At 40.2% G+C, this 16,915-nt stretch overlaps 1 protein-coding gene across 1 annotated transcript in view; it reads left to right on the top strand.

The window, feature by feature from the left end:
- Positions 1-8,118: 8,118 nt before the first annotated feature.
- CNTRL (centriolin) overlaps positions 8,119-16,915 on the top strand; it is an 81,392-nt gene continuing 72,595 nt past the window's right edge. The window contains 4 exon segments of the mRNA XM_070459180.1: positions 8,119-8,235; positions 11,940-12,148; positions 14,564-14,811; positions 16,587-16,717. Coding sequence (XP_070315281.1) covers positions 14,595-14,811; positions 16,587-16,717 — 348 coding nt within the window. The 5' untranslated portion in view covers positions 8,119-8,235; positions 11,940-12,148; positions 14,564-14,594.

Genomic DNA, 16,915 nt, shown 5'->3' with positions numbered 1-16,915 from the left:
CTAAGAAGCAGTTCCTATATACTCTCAAGAGATAAAACAAGGTTGTTTTATCCAGAAACTATTCACCTATCCACTTTAGGGATCCTAATAATGGCAATCTTGACTTTTCCTTAAGGCTTTCTACTCAGTTATTCAAAGCTAAATATTATATGTGGTGTTGTTGTTGTTAAGTCAGTAAGTCATGTCTGACTCTTTTGCGACCCCATGGACTGTAGTTTGCCAGCCAGGCTCTTCTGTCCATGGGGTTTCCCAGGCAAGAAAACTGGAGAAGACTGCTATTTCCTTCTACAGGGGATCTTCCTGACCCAAGGACTGAACACATGTCTCCTGCATTGACAGGCAGATTCTTTGCCATTGAACCACCAGGGAAGTCCAAACATTATATTAATTAAGGATAAATATATACTTGGAAAAACTATAGAGAAAAGCAAAGTAATTATTAAAATAAAAGTCAGAATTATTAATATAAAAGTCATCTTTCTTTGGGAAAAAGGGTGGGAAATGATATAGGGGATGGGTACATTGGGGTTACAAAGAGAGCATTTGTTTCTTAATGTGGGTGGCAGATATGCAAGTATTCATTATGTTATTATTCTTTAAGCTGTATTTAAATTTTATAACCTCTTCTATATATATGATAAATAATAATAGCCATGTAAAAGATTAAATAACACATTTTAAGAGTGATGAGTACTTTTTACAGAAAAATCAAATCTAAGTGGAAGGTAAACACAATATATTCTACAAATATTTATGTGCTCTCCTTTCTTTTGTCAGCTTCTTTAATACATTTAAATTATATAAGGTAACAATAATAACAAATCACTGGGTGTGTTAGTAACATATAAGCAAGTAGTAAGTACTATAATAATAGCACAAAAATGGGGAAAGAGGAAGTAAAGCTATTTCTGTGGAGTAACATTTCTATGTTTAACTGGCATTAGATTAAGTACAAATATGAAGATTTGTATAAGTTAAGGTGTATATGGTAAGCCATAGAGTAATCGTTAAAAAAAAGTTTTTTTTAAAAGAGTTAATTAAAATGCTAAAACTAGAAAATACTTAAAGAGTCAAAATATTCATTTAAAGTGAAAGAAAGCTGAAGGAGGAATAGAGAAAGAAAAAAGAAATGAAACAAAAATAAAAAAATAAAATGGCAGCTATAAATCAAGGTATATCAATTATAATAATAAAAGAATAACTTAAATTGTACAATTAAAAGCTAGAAACTGTCAGGCAAATAAAAAATAAGATTCAACTACATGCTATCTACAGGATATACATACAATTTTGGTTCAAAGATAAAAATAGGTTGAAAGTAAAAGGACGGGGAAAGATATATCATGCAAACAGCAACTATTAATATAAGAAAATTGGAGTGGCTATACTATGTTAGACAAAACAGACTTTGAAACTTAAAAAATTACTAGAGATAAAGAGGGATTTTTATAAGAACAGAAGAATCAACCCATCAGGAGGATATAACAATTATAAACATATATATATACCTGCCACCAGAGCTCCAAAATATGTGAAGCAAAAATGGACAGTTGAAGGGAGAAACAGAAATTTTCAACAATAATAGTTTCAGTTATGAATAGAAAAGCTATGTAAAAGATCAACAAAGAAAAAGACTAGAACAACACCATAAATCAACTAGACCTGGTAGACAAACATCTTATTCCAAAAGAACAGAATATATTTTTTTTTCAAGTGCACATGAAACATTCTCCAGGATAGGTCATATGCTAGGCTACAAGACAAGCCTCAATTAGTATAAAAGGACTGAAAAAACAAATTTTTTCTGATCACAATTGAGTAAAATTAAATATTAATGTGGAGAAGGAAATGGCAACCCACTCCAGTACTCTTGCCTGGAAAATCCCATTGACAGAGGAGCCTGGTAGGCTGCAGTCCATAGGGTCGCTAAGAATCAGACACGACTGAGCGACTTGACTTTCACTTTTCACTTTCATGCATTGGAGAAAGAAATGGCAACCCACTCCAGTGTTCTTGCCTGGAGAATCCCAGAGATGGGGGAGCCTGGTGGGCTGCCGTCTCTGGGGTCACACAGAGTAGGACACGATTGAAGCGACTTAGCAGCAGCACCAGCAGGTAGTGACAAAATGAATTTGAGGAACTTCCAAATCTGTGAAAATTAAACAAAGCATTCCTAAAAAAACCCAATGAGTCAAAGAAGAAATTACAAGGGAAATTAGAAAATAGTTTTAGAAGAATGACAATGAAACACACAACATACCAAAACATGGGATACAGCTAAAGCAGCACTTAGCAGAAAATTTTGTGCTATAAATGCCTACATTATAAAGGAAAAAAGATCTCAAAGCAAAAACCTAATCTCCACTTTAAGACAGTGAGAAGAGTAAACCAATACAAAGCAAGCAGAAGGTAATAAATGATAAGGATTAGAGTGGAAATTAATGAAATAAAGAGTAGAGCGACTCCCCTGGAGTCTAGTGGTTAATACTCCATGCTTCCACTGCAGGGGGTATGGATTGGATCCCTGGTCAGGGAACTATGATCCTGCATGCCAATTGGCAAAAAAAAAAAAAAAAAAAAGAGGAAGAAGAAGAAAGAAAGAAAATTTCTTGAACTGAATAAAAATGAAAATGCAGCATATCAACTTGAATTATAACAAAAGAGTAGAAAAACAATAGAGAAAATCAACCTAACCAAAGCTGGTTCTTTGAAAAGATCAACAAAACTAACAGTTTTAGCTAAGCTCTTTACGAAAAAAGAGAAGACTCAAATTGCTAAAGTCACAAATGAAAGAGGAGACATTATTTTCAATATTCAATAAGGGGAAGGATTATAGGGGAATACTAAGGGATCATCTCCTAAGATTCAGTTTGGTCTCTCTCACTTTATCCTTTAAACCTACGAGCCAGAACCTAAGTGTCACTCTAAGTGAAGGCCATCAAAGGCCTAATTACTAAGGAGATCTTTAGAAGTCATTATAAGAGAGAATTAGGAGGAATTCAAGCTCCTGCATTGAGTTACACAGAGCTGGGAAGATAATTCTGATAATAGCTCACTGTCTGGCCTTCTGACTTTCCTTGGACTCAGCGTCAATAGACTCATGCTTGAGTCCCATGAAACCCTAATAACAGCCTGGCTAAAAATGCACAAATCTTCAAAGGGCATTAAGAGACAAGACCTCAGTAGTATGGTTTTTAATTGGTTACAGTGGTGATTAGCATTAACAATGACAAGACAGTCAATCATATATCCTAAAACTGGAAAAAAAAAAAGAAAAAATGACAAGGGCCAGGACCTCCTGGTTCAGGAGACTCCTCCCACAGTACAACTAAAGCACCCCAGCCATCAGGTACTTATTTACACCCTCAGCACATACCTTGTGCATTCTGGCAACAGAGCAGTGTCTTCAGTGGTCAAAACAGCGTGGCAGTCATGGTGATGGGCTGCTCAGATTTCCCATGAGTAATGAACTTGCCATCAGTTGCAAGGGGTATATTCACTGACAGCCTCCAACTATTAATGCCTTCAAGCCCCACCTTAGCTTTTAAGCTGAGGCCACATTCTTTTCAGAAACCCTCAGTTCAGTTCAGTTCAGCTCAGTTCAGTCGCTCAGTCATGTCTGACTCTTTGTGACCCCATGGACTGCAGCACACCAAACTTCCGTGTCCGTCACAAATTCCCAGAGCTTGCTCAAACTCATGTCCGTCGAGTTGGTGATGCTATCCAACCATCTCATCCTCTGTCGTCCCCTTCTCCCCCTGCCTTCAATCTTTCCCAGCATCAGGGTCTTTTCCAATGAGTCAGTTCTTTGAAATCAGGAGACCAAATTATTGCAGGTTCAGCTTCAGCCTCAGTCCTTCCAATGAATATCCAGGACTGATTTCCTTTAGGATTGACTGGTTTGATCTCCTTGCAGTCCAAGGGACTTTTAAGAGCCTTCTCCAACACCACAATTCAAAAGCATCAATTCTTCAGCACTCAGCTTTCTTTATGGTCCAACTCTCACATCCATACATGACTACTGGAAAAACTGTAGCTTTGACTAGACAGACCTTTGTCAGCAAAGTAATGTCCCTGCTTTTTAATATGCTGTCTAGGTTGGTCATAGATTTTCTTCCAAGGAGCAAATGTCTTTTAATTTCATCCGCAGTGATTTTGGAGCCCAGGAAAGTAAAGTCTCTCACTGTTTCCATTGTTTCCCCATATATTTGCCATGATGGGACCAGATGCCATAATCTTAGTTTTTTGTATGATAAGTTTTAAGCCAGGTTGTTCACTCCCCTCTTTCACTTTCATCAAGAGGCTCTTCAGTTCTTCGCTTTCTGCCATAAGGGTGGTGTCATCTGCATATCTGAGGTTATTGTTATTCCTCCTGGCAATCTTGATTCCAGTTTGTGCTTCATCCAGCCTGGCATTTTGCATGAAGCACTCTGCATATAAGTTAAACAAGCAGGGTGACAATATAAAGCTTTGAAGTACTCCTTTCCCAATTTGGAACCAGTCCATGTCTGGTTCTACCTGTTGCTTCTTGACCTGCATACAGATTTCTCAAGAGGCAGGAAAGGTGGTCTGGTATTCCCGTCTCTTGAAGAATTTCCCAGTTTGTTGTGATCCACACAGTCAAGGGCTTTAGCGTAGTCTATAAAGCAGACGTAGATGTTTTTCTGGAACTCTCTTGCTTTTTTGATGATCCAACAGATGTTGGCAATTTGTTCTCTGGTACCTCTGACTTTTCTAGATCCAGCTTGAACATCTAGAAGTTCTTGGTTCACATACTGCTGAAGCCTGGCTTGGAGAATTTTGAGCATTACTTTGCCAGCATGTGAGATGAGTGCAACTGTGTAATAGTTTGAACATTCTTTGGCATTGCCTTTCTTTGGGATTGGAATGAAAACAGACCTTTTCCAGTCCTGTGGCCACTGCTGAGTTTTCCAAATTTGCTGGCATATTGAGTGCAACACTTTCACAGCATCATCTTTTAGGATTTGAAATAGCTTAACTGGAATTCCATCACCTCCGCTAGCTTTGTTCGTAGTGACGCTTCCTAAGGCCCACTTAACTTCACATTCCAGGATGTCTGGCTCTAGGTGAGTGATATACCATCGTGGTTATCTGGGTCATGAAGATCTTTTTTGTATAGTTCTGCTGCGTATTCTTGCCACCTCTTGTTAATACCTTCTGCTTCTCTTAGTCCATATCATTTCTGTCCTTTATTGTGCCCATCTTTGCATGAAATATTCCCATGGAATCTCTGATTTTCTTGAAGAGATTTTTAGTCTTTCCCATTGTATTGTTTTCCTCTGTTTCTTTGCATTGATCACCAAGGAAGGCTTTCTTAGCTCTCCTTGCAATTCTTTGGAACTCTGCATTCAGATGGGTATATCTTTCCTTTTCTCCTTTGCCTTTTGCTTCCTTTTTCATCTACTTGTAAGGCCTTCTCAGACAACCATTTTGCCTTTTTGCATTTCTTTTTTGGGGGGATGGTCTTGATCACTGCCTCCTGTACAACGTCTTGAACCTCCACCCACAGTTTTTCAGGCACTCTGTGTATCAGATCTAACCCCTTGAATCTATTTGTCACTTCAGGATTTGATTTAGGTCATATCTGAATGGTCTAGTGGTTTTCCCTACTTTCTTCAATTTAAGTCTGAATTTGGCAATAAGGAGTCATGATCTGAGCCACAGTCAGCTCCCGGTCTTGGTTTTGCTGACTGTGTAGAGCTTCTCCCTCTTCGGCTGCAAAGAATATAGTCAATCTGATTTTGTTATTGACCATCTGGTGGTGTCATGTGTAGAGTCTTCTCCTGTGTTGTTGAAAGAGGGTGTTTGCTATGACAGGTGCGTTCTCTTGGCAAAACTCTGTTAGCCTTTGCCCTGCTTCAGCCAATGACTAAACATTAGAGCCTTATCATTTCTAAACTGTAAACTGAAGTTTAGCTAGGCGATACAACTGAACCCGAGATTCCCTCTATTTCTCTCTTTCCATAAACCTATTGAAAAGAATCTGGGAAAGTTTTATATGGACACTCAGTCCTTTGGTTTGGGACACTGGTTCTCCAAATTTTGGCCACCTGATGCGAAAAGACCCTGATGTTGGGAAAGACTGAAGGCAGGAGGAGAAGGGGATGCCAGAGAATGAGATGGTTGGATGGCATTATTGACTCAATGGACATGAGTTTGAGTAAACTCCGGGAGTTGGTGATGGACAGGGAGGCATGGTGTGCTGCATTCCACAGGGTCACAAAGAGTCGGACATGACTGAGCGACTGAACTGACTGACTGACCATTCTCTGGACTTTGTGTATATTTTCTACAGCTACTTATTAGATTGATAATGAACTACACCAGCATACCATGATTTGATAATGGATCCTACCTGAATATCATTACAGACTTTACGGGGTATAGCAGTGAAGTGACACAATAAATACAATTCTCTGTCGGAAAGGAGAAGAAAAAAAAAAAACAAGTGTCAGAACAAAACAACAAAAAATAATAGAACTGACAGTCAGCAATGTACACATTCCAAACTAGTATCATCTGAGCTTAGAATTTTTTTTAAAAAAAGGATAGATCTTCCTTTCAATTTAAAATGTGGGGCTTTTCATGAACTTTGACTTTTCTAGAGCTCAAAGGGTCTCCTGTGTAGCTTAAATACTAGTTGGGGGAAAAGAAGCATCATTCACTTAAACGTGAATGTGAATGGCGCCCCCTGTTGACAACTACCTGAACTTCTGATTCCTGAATCCATCTCTGCCTTTCAGAAAAATTATAAGTGCTTAAAATGGTTCATAATAAGGCCCCTCTTCTTGCTTTAGCTTCTGCACTCCAGATTTTTGGCTGCCATCCTGATTTATTTAACGTCAGCTCATTGCCAAGCTCCTTATCCCCGTTCCTCCTGGGGTTTGCACAAGTTGCTCCCTTTGCCAAGCAAATTTTTCCCCACTCCCATAATCCTTGACTAAGTTCTTTGGTTCTTCCAAGACTTAAGGATAAGGCATCATTTCCTCTGGGAAAACTTTGCCTAATACTAAAGTAAGTAAAACATACTGAGAACTTATTACAGGACATAAGAAAGAACTTAGAACTCTTCCACATGCACTAACTTTTATAACTATCAGGAAGTGGGTAGGATTATCCTGTTTCATAGAGGAGGAAACTGAGGTACAGAAAGAGGGAATTCTTAACAGTGTTACACTGATAGGCCACGAAGTCTGAAGAAAGGAAGGAACTGATTATGGAAAACTGGTAAGAACAAGGGATTCGAGGTCACAAGGAAAGGAATTGTGCTAGGAGGGGGTCTTCCAAACGAGTTGTTAAGATTGTAGAATTGTGGTAAAGGAGAGGTAGTGCCTACTTTGGCGGTTTTTGGAGATGGTGCAACCTCTGATGGTGAGTCCAGGGTACCAGCTGGGAAATGGGAAGCTGGAATAGAGGAAAGGTGTCCTTAGAGACCACGTTTTTAAAAAAGAATTCACCGTATTTCCCTAGCATTCCGCATAGTAAGTGCTAAATTCTCTTAAACTATGTGTTAAGAGTATGTGGTGAAATGCAGCCCTTTCAGGAAAGCCACAGCCGACGTTTCTTCAACTGTTTCTTAGTTTGGCTTCCCTGTCACAACCTGAGGACTATTCTCAGTTAGGACTCCCAGGCTGCTCCCATTCCCGTCACCTCGGGGGCATCTGAAGCCTAAACTGCGTTCCCTCAGAGGTTCATCTACGTCTGGCCTGTCTGGACCCTGACGAAGAGCATTCGCCTCAGAAACGGGCCGTGCGAAGGAGTGTGAGGCGAGGCACACACCGTCAAAGCCAGACGGCCAGCAATGGAAATGCGGGGGCTTGGTGACACAGCTACATCGGTATCTCAGGTCGTCCTCAGGCCCAGCCCCCGCGGAGCGTGTCAAGGCCTGAGCAGGAGAAGTCGGCCGCTTCGCCTCAGAGAAAACAGCGGGACCTCTCGCCGCCTGCAGCAGGAAATCTCGCCTCGCGCGGGCTCCCACGCGCCTTTGCGCGCCCGCGGGCCTGGCTAACTAAGAGGCGGGAAGCCTGGTCCCGCCCCCAAGCTCCGGGGAGGGGCGTGACCGCGGCAGGCTCCGCCCACGCGGCGCGCACGGCCCCACGGCAACCGGCACAACATAACAAAATGGCTGCCGCGCCGCTGGGCGCCTGAAGGGAACTACCGGCCCCCCTCCGCCTGGCCTCGCCCGGCTGGCTTGCTCTGCCCCGCTCCTTCGTGGTGAGTGCCAGGCCTGGTCTAGGCCGTTCTCCGGCCTCCAGGCGGAGCGGGTGGGGACCAGCGTCGAAGGCGGGAAGGCCTGGACCCAGCGAGGGATGGATTCGGGGCGGGGGCGTGTGCCTGGGTATTGGGATTGGATGGGAAGGAGGGGAGGGCCCGGAACCGGCGTGGGGCGGGAGGACGAAGATGGAGGGAGGTTTGGATAAGAAGTGAGGAGGTGACGGGGTAGGGGCTTTGGGGTGAAGGACCAGAGTGTGGGGAGGTGTGGACGCGGGGGTTCGGCGAGTGAAAGGTAGGGTCCCGCTGCCGAGCGGAGTGGGGAGCAGGTGTGCCAGTGTCTGCGGGGAGTGACTGGGATACAGGATGGTTCGGGTACCCTGACGGGCGTCCTGAAGTCAAGCGGAATCCAGTATATGGAGAAAAAGGAGAGTTAGGATATGGGGAAGAAAAGCTTAAAGAAAGGGAAGAGCAAATACTTTGTCGTATAATGCTTAAGGGACAGGTGTATTTTCAAGTCAAAGCTTGGCTTCACGTCTTGATTCTGCCACCTGTGCTACTGAACGTCTGTGAGATTTGGGCTTGGTTCTTAACCTTCCTTAGCATATGTTTTCTCTGTAAAAATACTCGCTAATTACTTTTGCGTGTACCTTGTGTGCCAGATTCAGTTTTACGTCCTTTAGTCTTTCCCATTAACTGATTTAAAATAACTTGAACGAGGTCATCATTCTCATCTTAAAAGTGATGAAACTGTGGGTCAGAGAGGTTAAGTAATTTGCCTATGTCACACAGAAAGTGGAAAATTAACATTTGAACTCAGACTTAGTTGTAGAGCTCAAGCTCTTAATTCTTAGCGATACATTGTCACTTATAAATGAGGTTAATAATTATAATATACATTATCTGAGAATTTGTTTGGTAATGTCTTTAGAGTGCTTAGCACAGTCCTTTCTTCACTCATTCAACAAATACTTACTGTGCACCAAACAATATAGCCTCTACTGTCTTGTAGCCTAAACTCTAGAAGGAGGAACAAGCAATAATCAAGTTGTTTCACAAATAATCATTTAATTCTAACTTTAAGGTGTTGTGAAGGATGCTATTTGGGTCAGAGACCTGATCCTGTTGTGTGTTTTGAGTGTGGTAGCCCTGCCCTCTCGGCCCTGTATTCTTAGAGCCTAGCACAGTTCTTAGTGCCTTAAAGTTGCGGAATAAAATCGAATGACTGAAAAAAAAATAAACTAATGGGAAGGTTTGGGAAGCTTTCCCCCCCCCATACCTGAGTAGCATGGAGAGAGATGTGAGAGGAAAGCTCAGGATGTTAATGGGACACAGAGGAACACAGATGCCAGGGTGTTAGAAGGGAGAGGCAAGTAGCCAGTTGGGTTGAGATGAAGTGGACTGGATGGAGACTTGAGTATTTTGTGTGAAGAGGGGATAATTAGAAGCCTAATTTGAGTGAATTAGGATGTCAGAATATTTGCTGTGATGAGCAGTTTGGGAAATCAGGATGAATACAGAAATGTGGAGGCAGGACACTGGAAAGAACTATAGAGAAATGGAGAAGACTAGTACAGTGTTAGGGAAGAGAATTTGTGGGAAGACTTGGCAGTCAGAATGGGATGAAAGGGTGGGAGGCAAAGGTTGACGAGCATGGAATGGGAGAATTGCTGTTGGTGAGGAATAGGGGTCAGGATATTTGAAAGGACTAGTTGGAGAATAAGAGTGTTTAAATGGATCAGAGGGTATGGGGTGAAGTCGAATTATAGGGAAAGTACTGAGATGTGATTAAAGGGCTAAGGGGTACCATGGAGAGGGATATGGAGGTCAAGAAATGGGGATGGATATTTGCTTATTGGAGTATCTGGGAAGAGAGATGGAAGATTTGGGAATTACTGGCGTCTGCCTCATTTGGAAAAGATCAGAGATGATGGAATCTTAGGAAAGGCTGGATAGAGGTGAAGGTGTAGACTCTACTAAGCTGTGGTGGAGGGGTTTGTTAGATCAAGGCAAGTTTCTGAGTCTGAGAAGGACGGGATGCTTGATCATATGATTTTGATTATCACATCATTCTAGTGGCTTTCTTTTATTCTGCAGACTTACCGTCTGGGTTTTCAAAATGTGTCTCCAGCTCTGGACTTGTTTTGCTTGTTTTGATTTCAGTTTATCCTGCCGCTTCACACACACTAGCCCTGCCTCTCATCTCTGTCTTCTCTTTTCTATTGCTCGGTCTTTCTATTGTTTATATAATTGCAAACTACAGCCTTGGTCAAGCAACATCGCTCGCTCTCTCTCTTAAAACCGTGGTTCAAGATTTTACTACTGCCAGGTATCCTTTCTCAAGCACAGTAAATCCCTAAGCCCATTTTACTGAGTTAGCTATTCTGTGAGATCATATGTCTAGACTTTACAGGAGCTATGGTGACCCAGGGAGGGGGTCTGGGAATGCACTGTGACTTCAGAACCATCATTTAATCTTTCAGGTTACAATTCATTAAAGGAAGGAGTTGATTTTGACTTCTGGAATCCATTCTAATATATTTCTTTAACTCTTTTATTGAGTAAGGCAGAGTTTTTCTAATCAAGAGAGATCTCATAATATTCTAGTGAGGCCCAAAGAGCCTTGGTCATTAGGATGTTGTGAGAGGAATTCAGGATGGTTCAATATTTTCAGAAGTTAAAGATAAGACTTAGGTGCAGGGCACAAAATAATTGTGTTGCATAAAAATGTAGGATGTATGTGCATTTTTAAACCAAGAAACTAAAAATGTGTATAAAGCATATCTCTGTAGCATGTAGCATACTCTCATTCTAATTTTATAATTTTATATCATGCTGTGAGACAGAGAGAGACATATGGAAGTGGGAACTGGGCCCTCTACCGCTCCTCTTTTATTTCTTAAGTCCCTTGCCCTTATGAAAATTGTATTTAATTCAGGAATGAATAAAATTGTGTTATTAAAGCATATGTGTCTTAGCTCTTTTCAAGCTTGAGTATATCATTACTTAGAAAGAGAGCACCAGTGTAATCTAACACAGAATGAGGTGTATTACTGAGAGACTTTTGCCTTGGCAGAATGTTAAGATAGAAATTGTTTGCCACACTTGTGAAATTAGGTCCTGAAGCTTTGTGGTTAAGACATCAGTAGCAGTTGTGTGAATTGAGGGAAGCTTTTCTGACCTTTGTGGATGATTTGACATGAAAAAATGAAAGAGAAAGTAAAGACTTAGATTTGCAGTTTAAGGTGATCTGGATGGTTGGTTGGAACAAGGCAGTTGGCCTTGTTGTACTGTATACCTGTGAAATAATAATCACTTTTTTAAAAAATTTAGCAGGTTTTTGTTACCTTCAAACTAGTCAGCTTAAGACACTAGATCGTGAGTTCAGTGATGCTTTCGTTTATTAAATTTTCTGTTTTTCCTTCAAAAAAATTAAAATGTTTTTGAAAGCTACCATTTATTTTTATTTCCTTTCCTTCCTTCCTGTTTTTATTTTATTATTATTTTTTTGGCCATGCCTCACACAGCCTGTGGGACCTTAGTTCCCTGACCAGGGATTGAACCCACAGCCCCTGAATTGGAAGCATGGAAACTTAACCACTGGACAGCTGGCAAAGTCCCTGGCATTAGGATTTGAGCTATCCAAAAACTTTGGCTTGCAGATTACTTTTCTAAAAAATAGTTTCTGTTTTGTCTTCACACTTTAGGGCTTTCCTGGTGGCTCAGTTGGTAAAGAATCTGCCTGAAATGCAGGGAAGATCCTCTGGACAAGGGAATGGCTACCCACTGCAGTATTCTTGCCTGGAGAATCCCATGGACAGAGGAGTCTGGTGGGCTGCAGTCCATGGGTTTGCAAAGAGTTGGACACGACTGAGTGACTAACACATACACACACTTCACATCTTCAGTAGTGAGGGTATGGGAGATTATGGATATTGAGCAAAGTAGAATCATTGTTAATGCAGCTTGTTCAAGACCTATGCATCTTATAACATCTTTTGGTCTAAAAGATTGCCAGATTTATAATTTTTGCAATGTACTTATAAGAGCAGTTGTATATCATGAAAATGTTTTTTGCATAAACCTAACTTGTATGTTAGGACTCTTGATATTAAGGACTGATACTGCTCATGAAGACAGCCTTTTGTTGAATTATTAAATAGCATTTTATTGTTTCTAGGTTCTTTATGAACAATTCATTCAATAAATAGTAATTATGTACCATCTTCTAGGCTCTGTTCTTGGCCTGGAATACATCAGTGAATAATAGCGCTACTTTCATGGAACATAAATTCTACTAGATTAATTGTGTGATTTGACTTACAAGTTAATTTGAGAGAAGAACTGATTCTCATCATTACTCCAGCTAGCACTCTGTCTGAATTTGGACTTCTACCTAATACCACTGGATTTGGCAGTGATTTCTTGGATATGACATCAAAGGCACAGGCGGCAAAAGGAAAAATAGACCAGTTAGGTTTCTTTAAAAATTTTAAATGAGTATCAAATGACAGTATCATAGGGACCTTCCTGGTGGCTCAGAGCTAAAGAATCGCCTGCCAGTGCAGGAGACACGGGTTTGATTCCTGGACCAGGAAGATCCCACGTGCCACAGAGCAACTAAGCCCATGTGCCACAACTACTGAGCCTGTGCTCTGGAGCAGAGGAGCCCCCATGACTGGAGCCAGAGCACCCTAGAGCCCAGGCTTCACAACAAGAGAAGCCTCCCCAATGAGAAGCCCTCGCACTGCAACTAGAGAAAAGCCCAAGCAGCAACGGAAGACCCAGCACACTGAAAATAAATAGTTTCATTTCTTAGTGAAGTGAAGTTGCTTAGTCGTGTCCGACTCTTTGCGACCCCACGGACTGTAGCCTACCAGGCTCCTCCATCCATGGGGTTTTCCAGGCAATAGTACTGGAGTGGGTTGCCATTTCCTTCTCCAGAGGATCTTCCCGACCCAGGGATCGAACCCTGGTCTCCCACATTGTAGACAGACGCTTTACCGTCTGAGCCACCAGGGGCCGATTTTATTTTTTAAGACAGTATCAATTAGTCGAAAGGAAACCACAGGGTGGGAGAAAACTTGCAGATTATTTATTTGACTAAAGTTAATATGCAGACCATATGGTGAGAACTCCTAAAAAGATCAAAAAAAAAGAAAGACTAAAGGCGAGCATTTACAACACCAGAAATTAGATACAGAGGTCTGTGTGGGTCCAGCCCAGAGTCTAGGAAACTAGTGACAGATGTGAGGCTAGAGAGACAGGATCACATCATGGGGGATCTCATAGGTCATGATAAATATTTCATTTATTACAGACCCATAGATTAATTTTTTAACTAGATCACTCTGGCCACAATGTAGTGATGGAAGAGGAAGGGAAGAGAGCTTGTAGACAAATCAGTTAGAAGGTGTTATAGCAGTTTGATGAGTGTGGGTTAGAGTGGTTGAGAGGGGAGATAGAAAGAAAGGGACTAATTTGAGAGATACTTAGAAAGTAGAATTGACAAAACTTGGTGATTGATTGGTTAGGGGAAGAAGGAAGTGACTCCCAGTTTCTGGCTTATTTCCAAGAGCATTGTCTGCAGTAAGGGAATGCTGGAGGAGGAACAGGATGGGAAGAAGATGAGCGGGATGAGGGAAAAGTTCAATTTGGACATGTTGATTCAGGATGTCAGTGGGATATCAGGTAGACAGTTGAGAACAGGTGTCTGGACTCAGAGAAATGTTGGATTGAAAATATAAATACCAGTAAAAAGGTGACATTGGGAACCATGCATGTACATTCGATTGTCTCAGTTAAGTTTAGAGAGAGATCAGAGGAGACCTGAGGATCTCTGACTTTTAAAGAGTGAGTAGACGAGCTTTGGCCAGGGAAGGAGGCTGAGGAGAGGCTAGGAAGACGGGAGGACAGTGTGGTGTCCCAGAAGCCAGAGGAAGAAACCGTTGCAGGAAGGAGAGAGTGCTGATCAGCATGAAATACTGCTGGTTGTCAAGTATTTCCAGCTCTATGCACTCTAGAACTCTTTGTAAGTAGAAGAGGCACTGTGACTATTTTGGTCCAATAAACTGAGAACCAAAATGACAGATGAGGCTTCTGGCTGGAGTACATGTCAGTACAAGACCCTCTGGAGGTCTCTCTTCCCTCTGGTAAGGTAATTAACAATGTCTGAAATAGTGTCTGCTTCCATCAGCTTGGAGTAGTGTGGGTTCTAGCATCTATAACTTCTGAATTTGAAACTTTGTAGTCTTGAAAATTCTAGAAATAGACTAATCATTTTGATAGCTCTAAACATTAACCTTGTTAAATATACTGGGAACTCTTACAGGTTTTGATGGTTACCTGGCTTTATTCTTGCAATGAAGAAAGGTCCTCAGCAGAAAATTCCCAAAACAAAGATGCCACCATCATCTCACTCTCCTAGTCCATCCTCTCTTACGTCCAATATGAGATCTAGGTCACTTTCACCATTAAACGAATCCAAGACTCTGCCTTTTCATTCTGGAAGACAGTGGTATGAGCAAGTCGAGATTATAGGTGAAAACACTATGCTTTTGGACTACCATGACCAGAAAGGTAATGCTTTTTAATCTGTGAATTTCACCAAATACTCTTTTAAGTACAAATGGAAAATATTGAACTTACATTTTTGGTCCAAATATAACATGTATCCATCCTACTAGTAACTTGACCCATTGTTTTTGACAGAAATTGTCTAAGGACAATGGAGGATGGAGGCTTCTGGTTAAGGGTGAAGACATCTGAAAGGGTTAGGAGAAGGGAGTTTCCAGAAAGAGGAAGCTTTATTTCCTGTGGTAGGAGAGTGCTTTAAAGTTCATATGCCAGTTTACCATCATCCTGGGTTGAAGGGAAGGCATATCTGGTCACTGCAGAATGGAGCGCCTTAATTCAGTATAGACATGTTGTCCATCCCTGGGCTATTCCAGTCTGCTTATAGGCAAGCTGCCAGTCTGTGAATGGACTGATTCTTAAATCAGGGACGTACATATGAACGTTCACCAAGGTTTTTATTTTTTTCTTAAAAGCATTCCGTCAGTCTAGGAATCTGTTTTCAAAAATGGGTTCTTTTTTTAAGAAATTTACTTACTGTGATTAAATACAAAGAAGACTTTTTTGTGATTTCTTTGCTATGTCATGAAATCATGGTCATCAAATTCTATTGATGAATACTGATCAGTGTCTATTAATAAATACCATCAGCACTGAGTTTGTACTGTACCCTTGCTGCCCACTGGCACATTGTTATTTCTAACTTGATGAATATTTTCTTCTCTAGATTGGGCCAAATTTTTAAAATTATTTTATTTTGAACCAAAATAAATGTAATGGTAACTTATCATATAAGTAATCATGGGGAAACTTTGGCCCACAGCCTGGATCTGAACCCAGGATTAATTATCTTTGATTCATAAAGAAGCAAGAGACAATTTTCTTTTTTATGGATGCTTTTGTAGAATTTAACTTGGATTTTTAAAAATAATTTTTAAATTGGAGTATAGTTGATTTACAGTGCTGTGTTAGTTTCACATGTGCAGCAGAGTGAATCAGTTATTCATATACACATGCATATGTATGTATTTTTTAGGTTCTTTTCCATGTGGGCTGTTATAGAATATTGAGTAGAGTTCCCTATGCTGTGCTAACATGGCTTTAATAAGCTCTGATTGAATATCCAGGAAGGTCTTGAGACAGGGTATGCTATCCATTAAGTTAGTACTTTAGCTCTATAAAATATATTGTGATCCCCTATATTTAAAAGAGCAACAAATTTGAGTTTCCTACCATAACAAAAAATAGGAAAAGGAAATTTTTAAGAATTCTAGTATTTTTTAACTTGATTAGAATTGTTTAAAACAAAAAACTAAATAATCCAATATATTTTTTTAAAAACTAACATTAAAATGCTGCCGAAAACCTCAGTGCTGCCTGTACTTAAAAGTATAAATTTTAGATTCATCTGCCTAGGTTCAAGTCCTAGATTTGCACATTTTTAGCTGCAAGAGCTTGAACAAATTGTTTTTCTAATTTTTTTATAAAGAAGAATAGTAATGTCTATCACCAAGGTTTGTTGTACAAATTACATTTTTAATGTCAAGTACTTAATACAAAGCTTGCACACAGTTAATATTTATGAAATATAACTTATTGTCATCATTATGAAATGCTACATAAAGTAAAATATTATTTAAACATTCCAATTAGAACTAGCCAACTGTTTTTACAATTGCATGGTTTAAATTGTTGTTGTTGTTGTATAACATCAGGACAGTTTGTTTCTCAAAGTATATATGTCTTCCTCTTCTGATAATGATCTGTTTGTATAACTTCAGAAGCTGATTCACATGCAGGAGTTCGATATATTACAGAAGCCCTTGTTAAAAAACTTACTAAACAGGAAAATTTGGCCTTGATAAAATCTCTGAACCTTTCACTTTCCAAAGATGGTGGCAAGAAATTTAAGGTAGGTTACCAACCTTTCTGAATACAGACATTGATTTTAATTTTTGTGCTTTAAAATAAAAAAAAATATGTATATGGAATTCACAGTACTGTTTCATTCTAATGTTCCTGGATTTGTTGCAGATCTTTTATTGTTTCTAGTGAAAGGTCTCCATCAGAAGTGTAAAATGTGACATCTTCAAATTCATAACCTCCTGTT

This window comes from Odocoileus virginianus, chromosome 31 (assembly GCF_023699985.2).
Source record: "Odocoileus virginianus isolate 20LAN1187 ecotype Illinois chromosome 31, Ovbor_1.2, whole genome shotgun sequence".
NCBI classification, from domain to species: Eukaryota; Metazoa; Chordata; class Mammalia; order Artiodactyla; family Cervidae; genus Odocoileus; species Odocoileus virginianus.
Note: the sequence above shows the minus strand (reverse complement) of the source record. Positions and strands in the feature narration are given on the sequence as shown.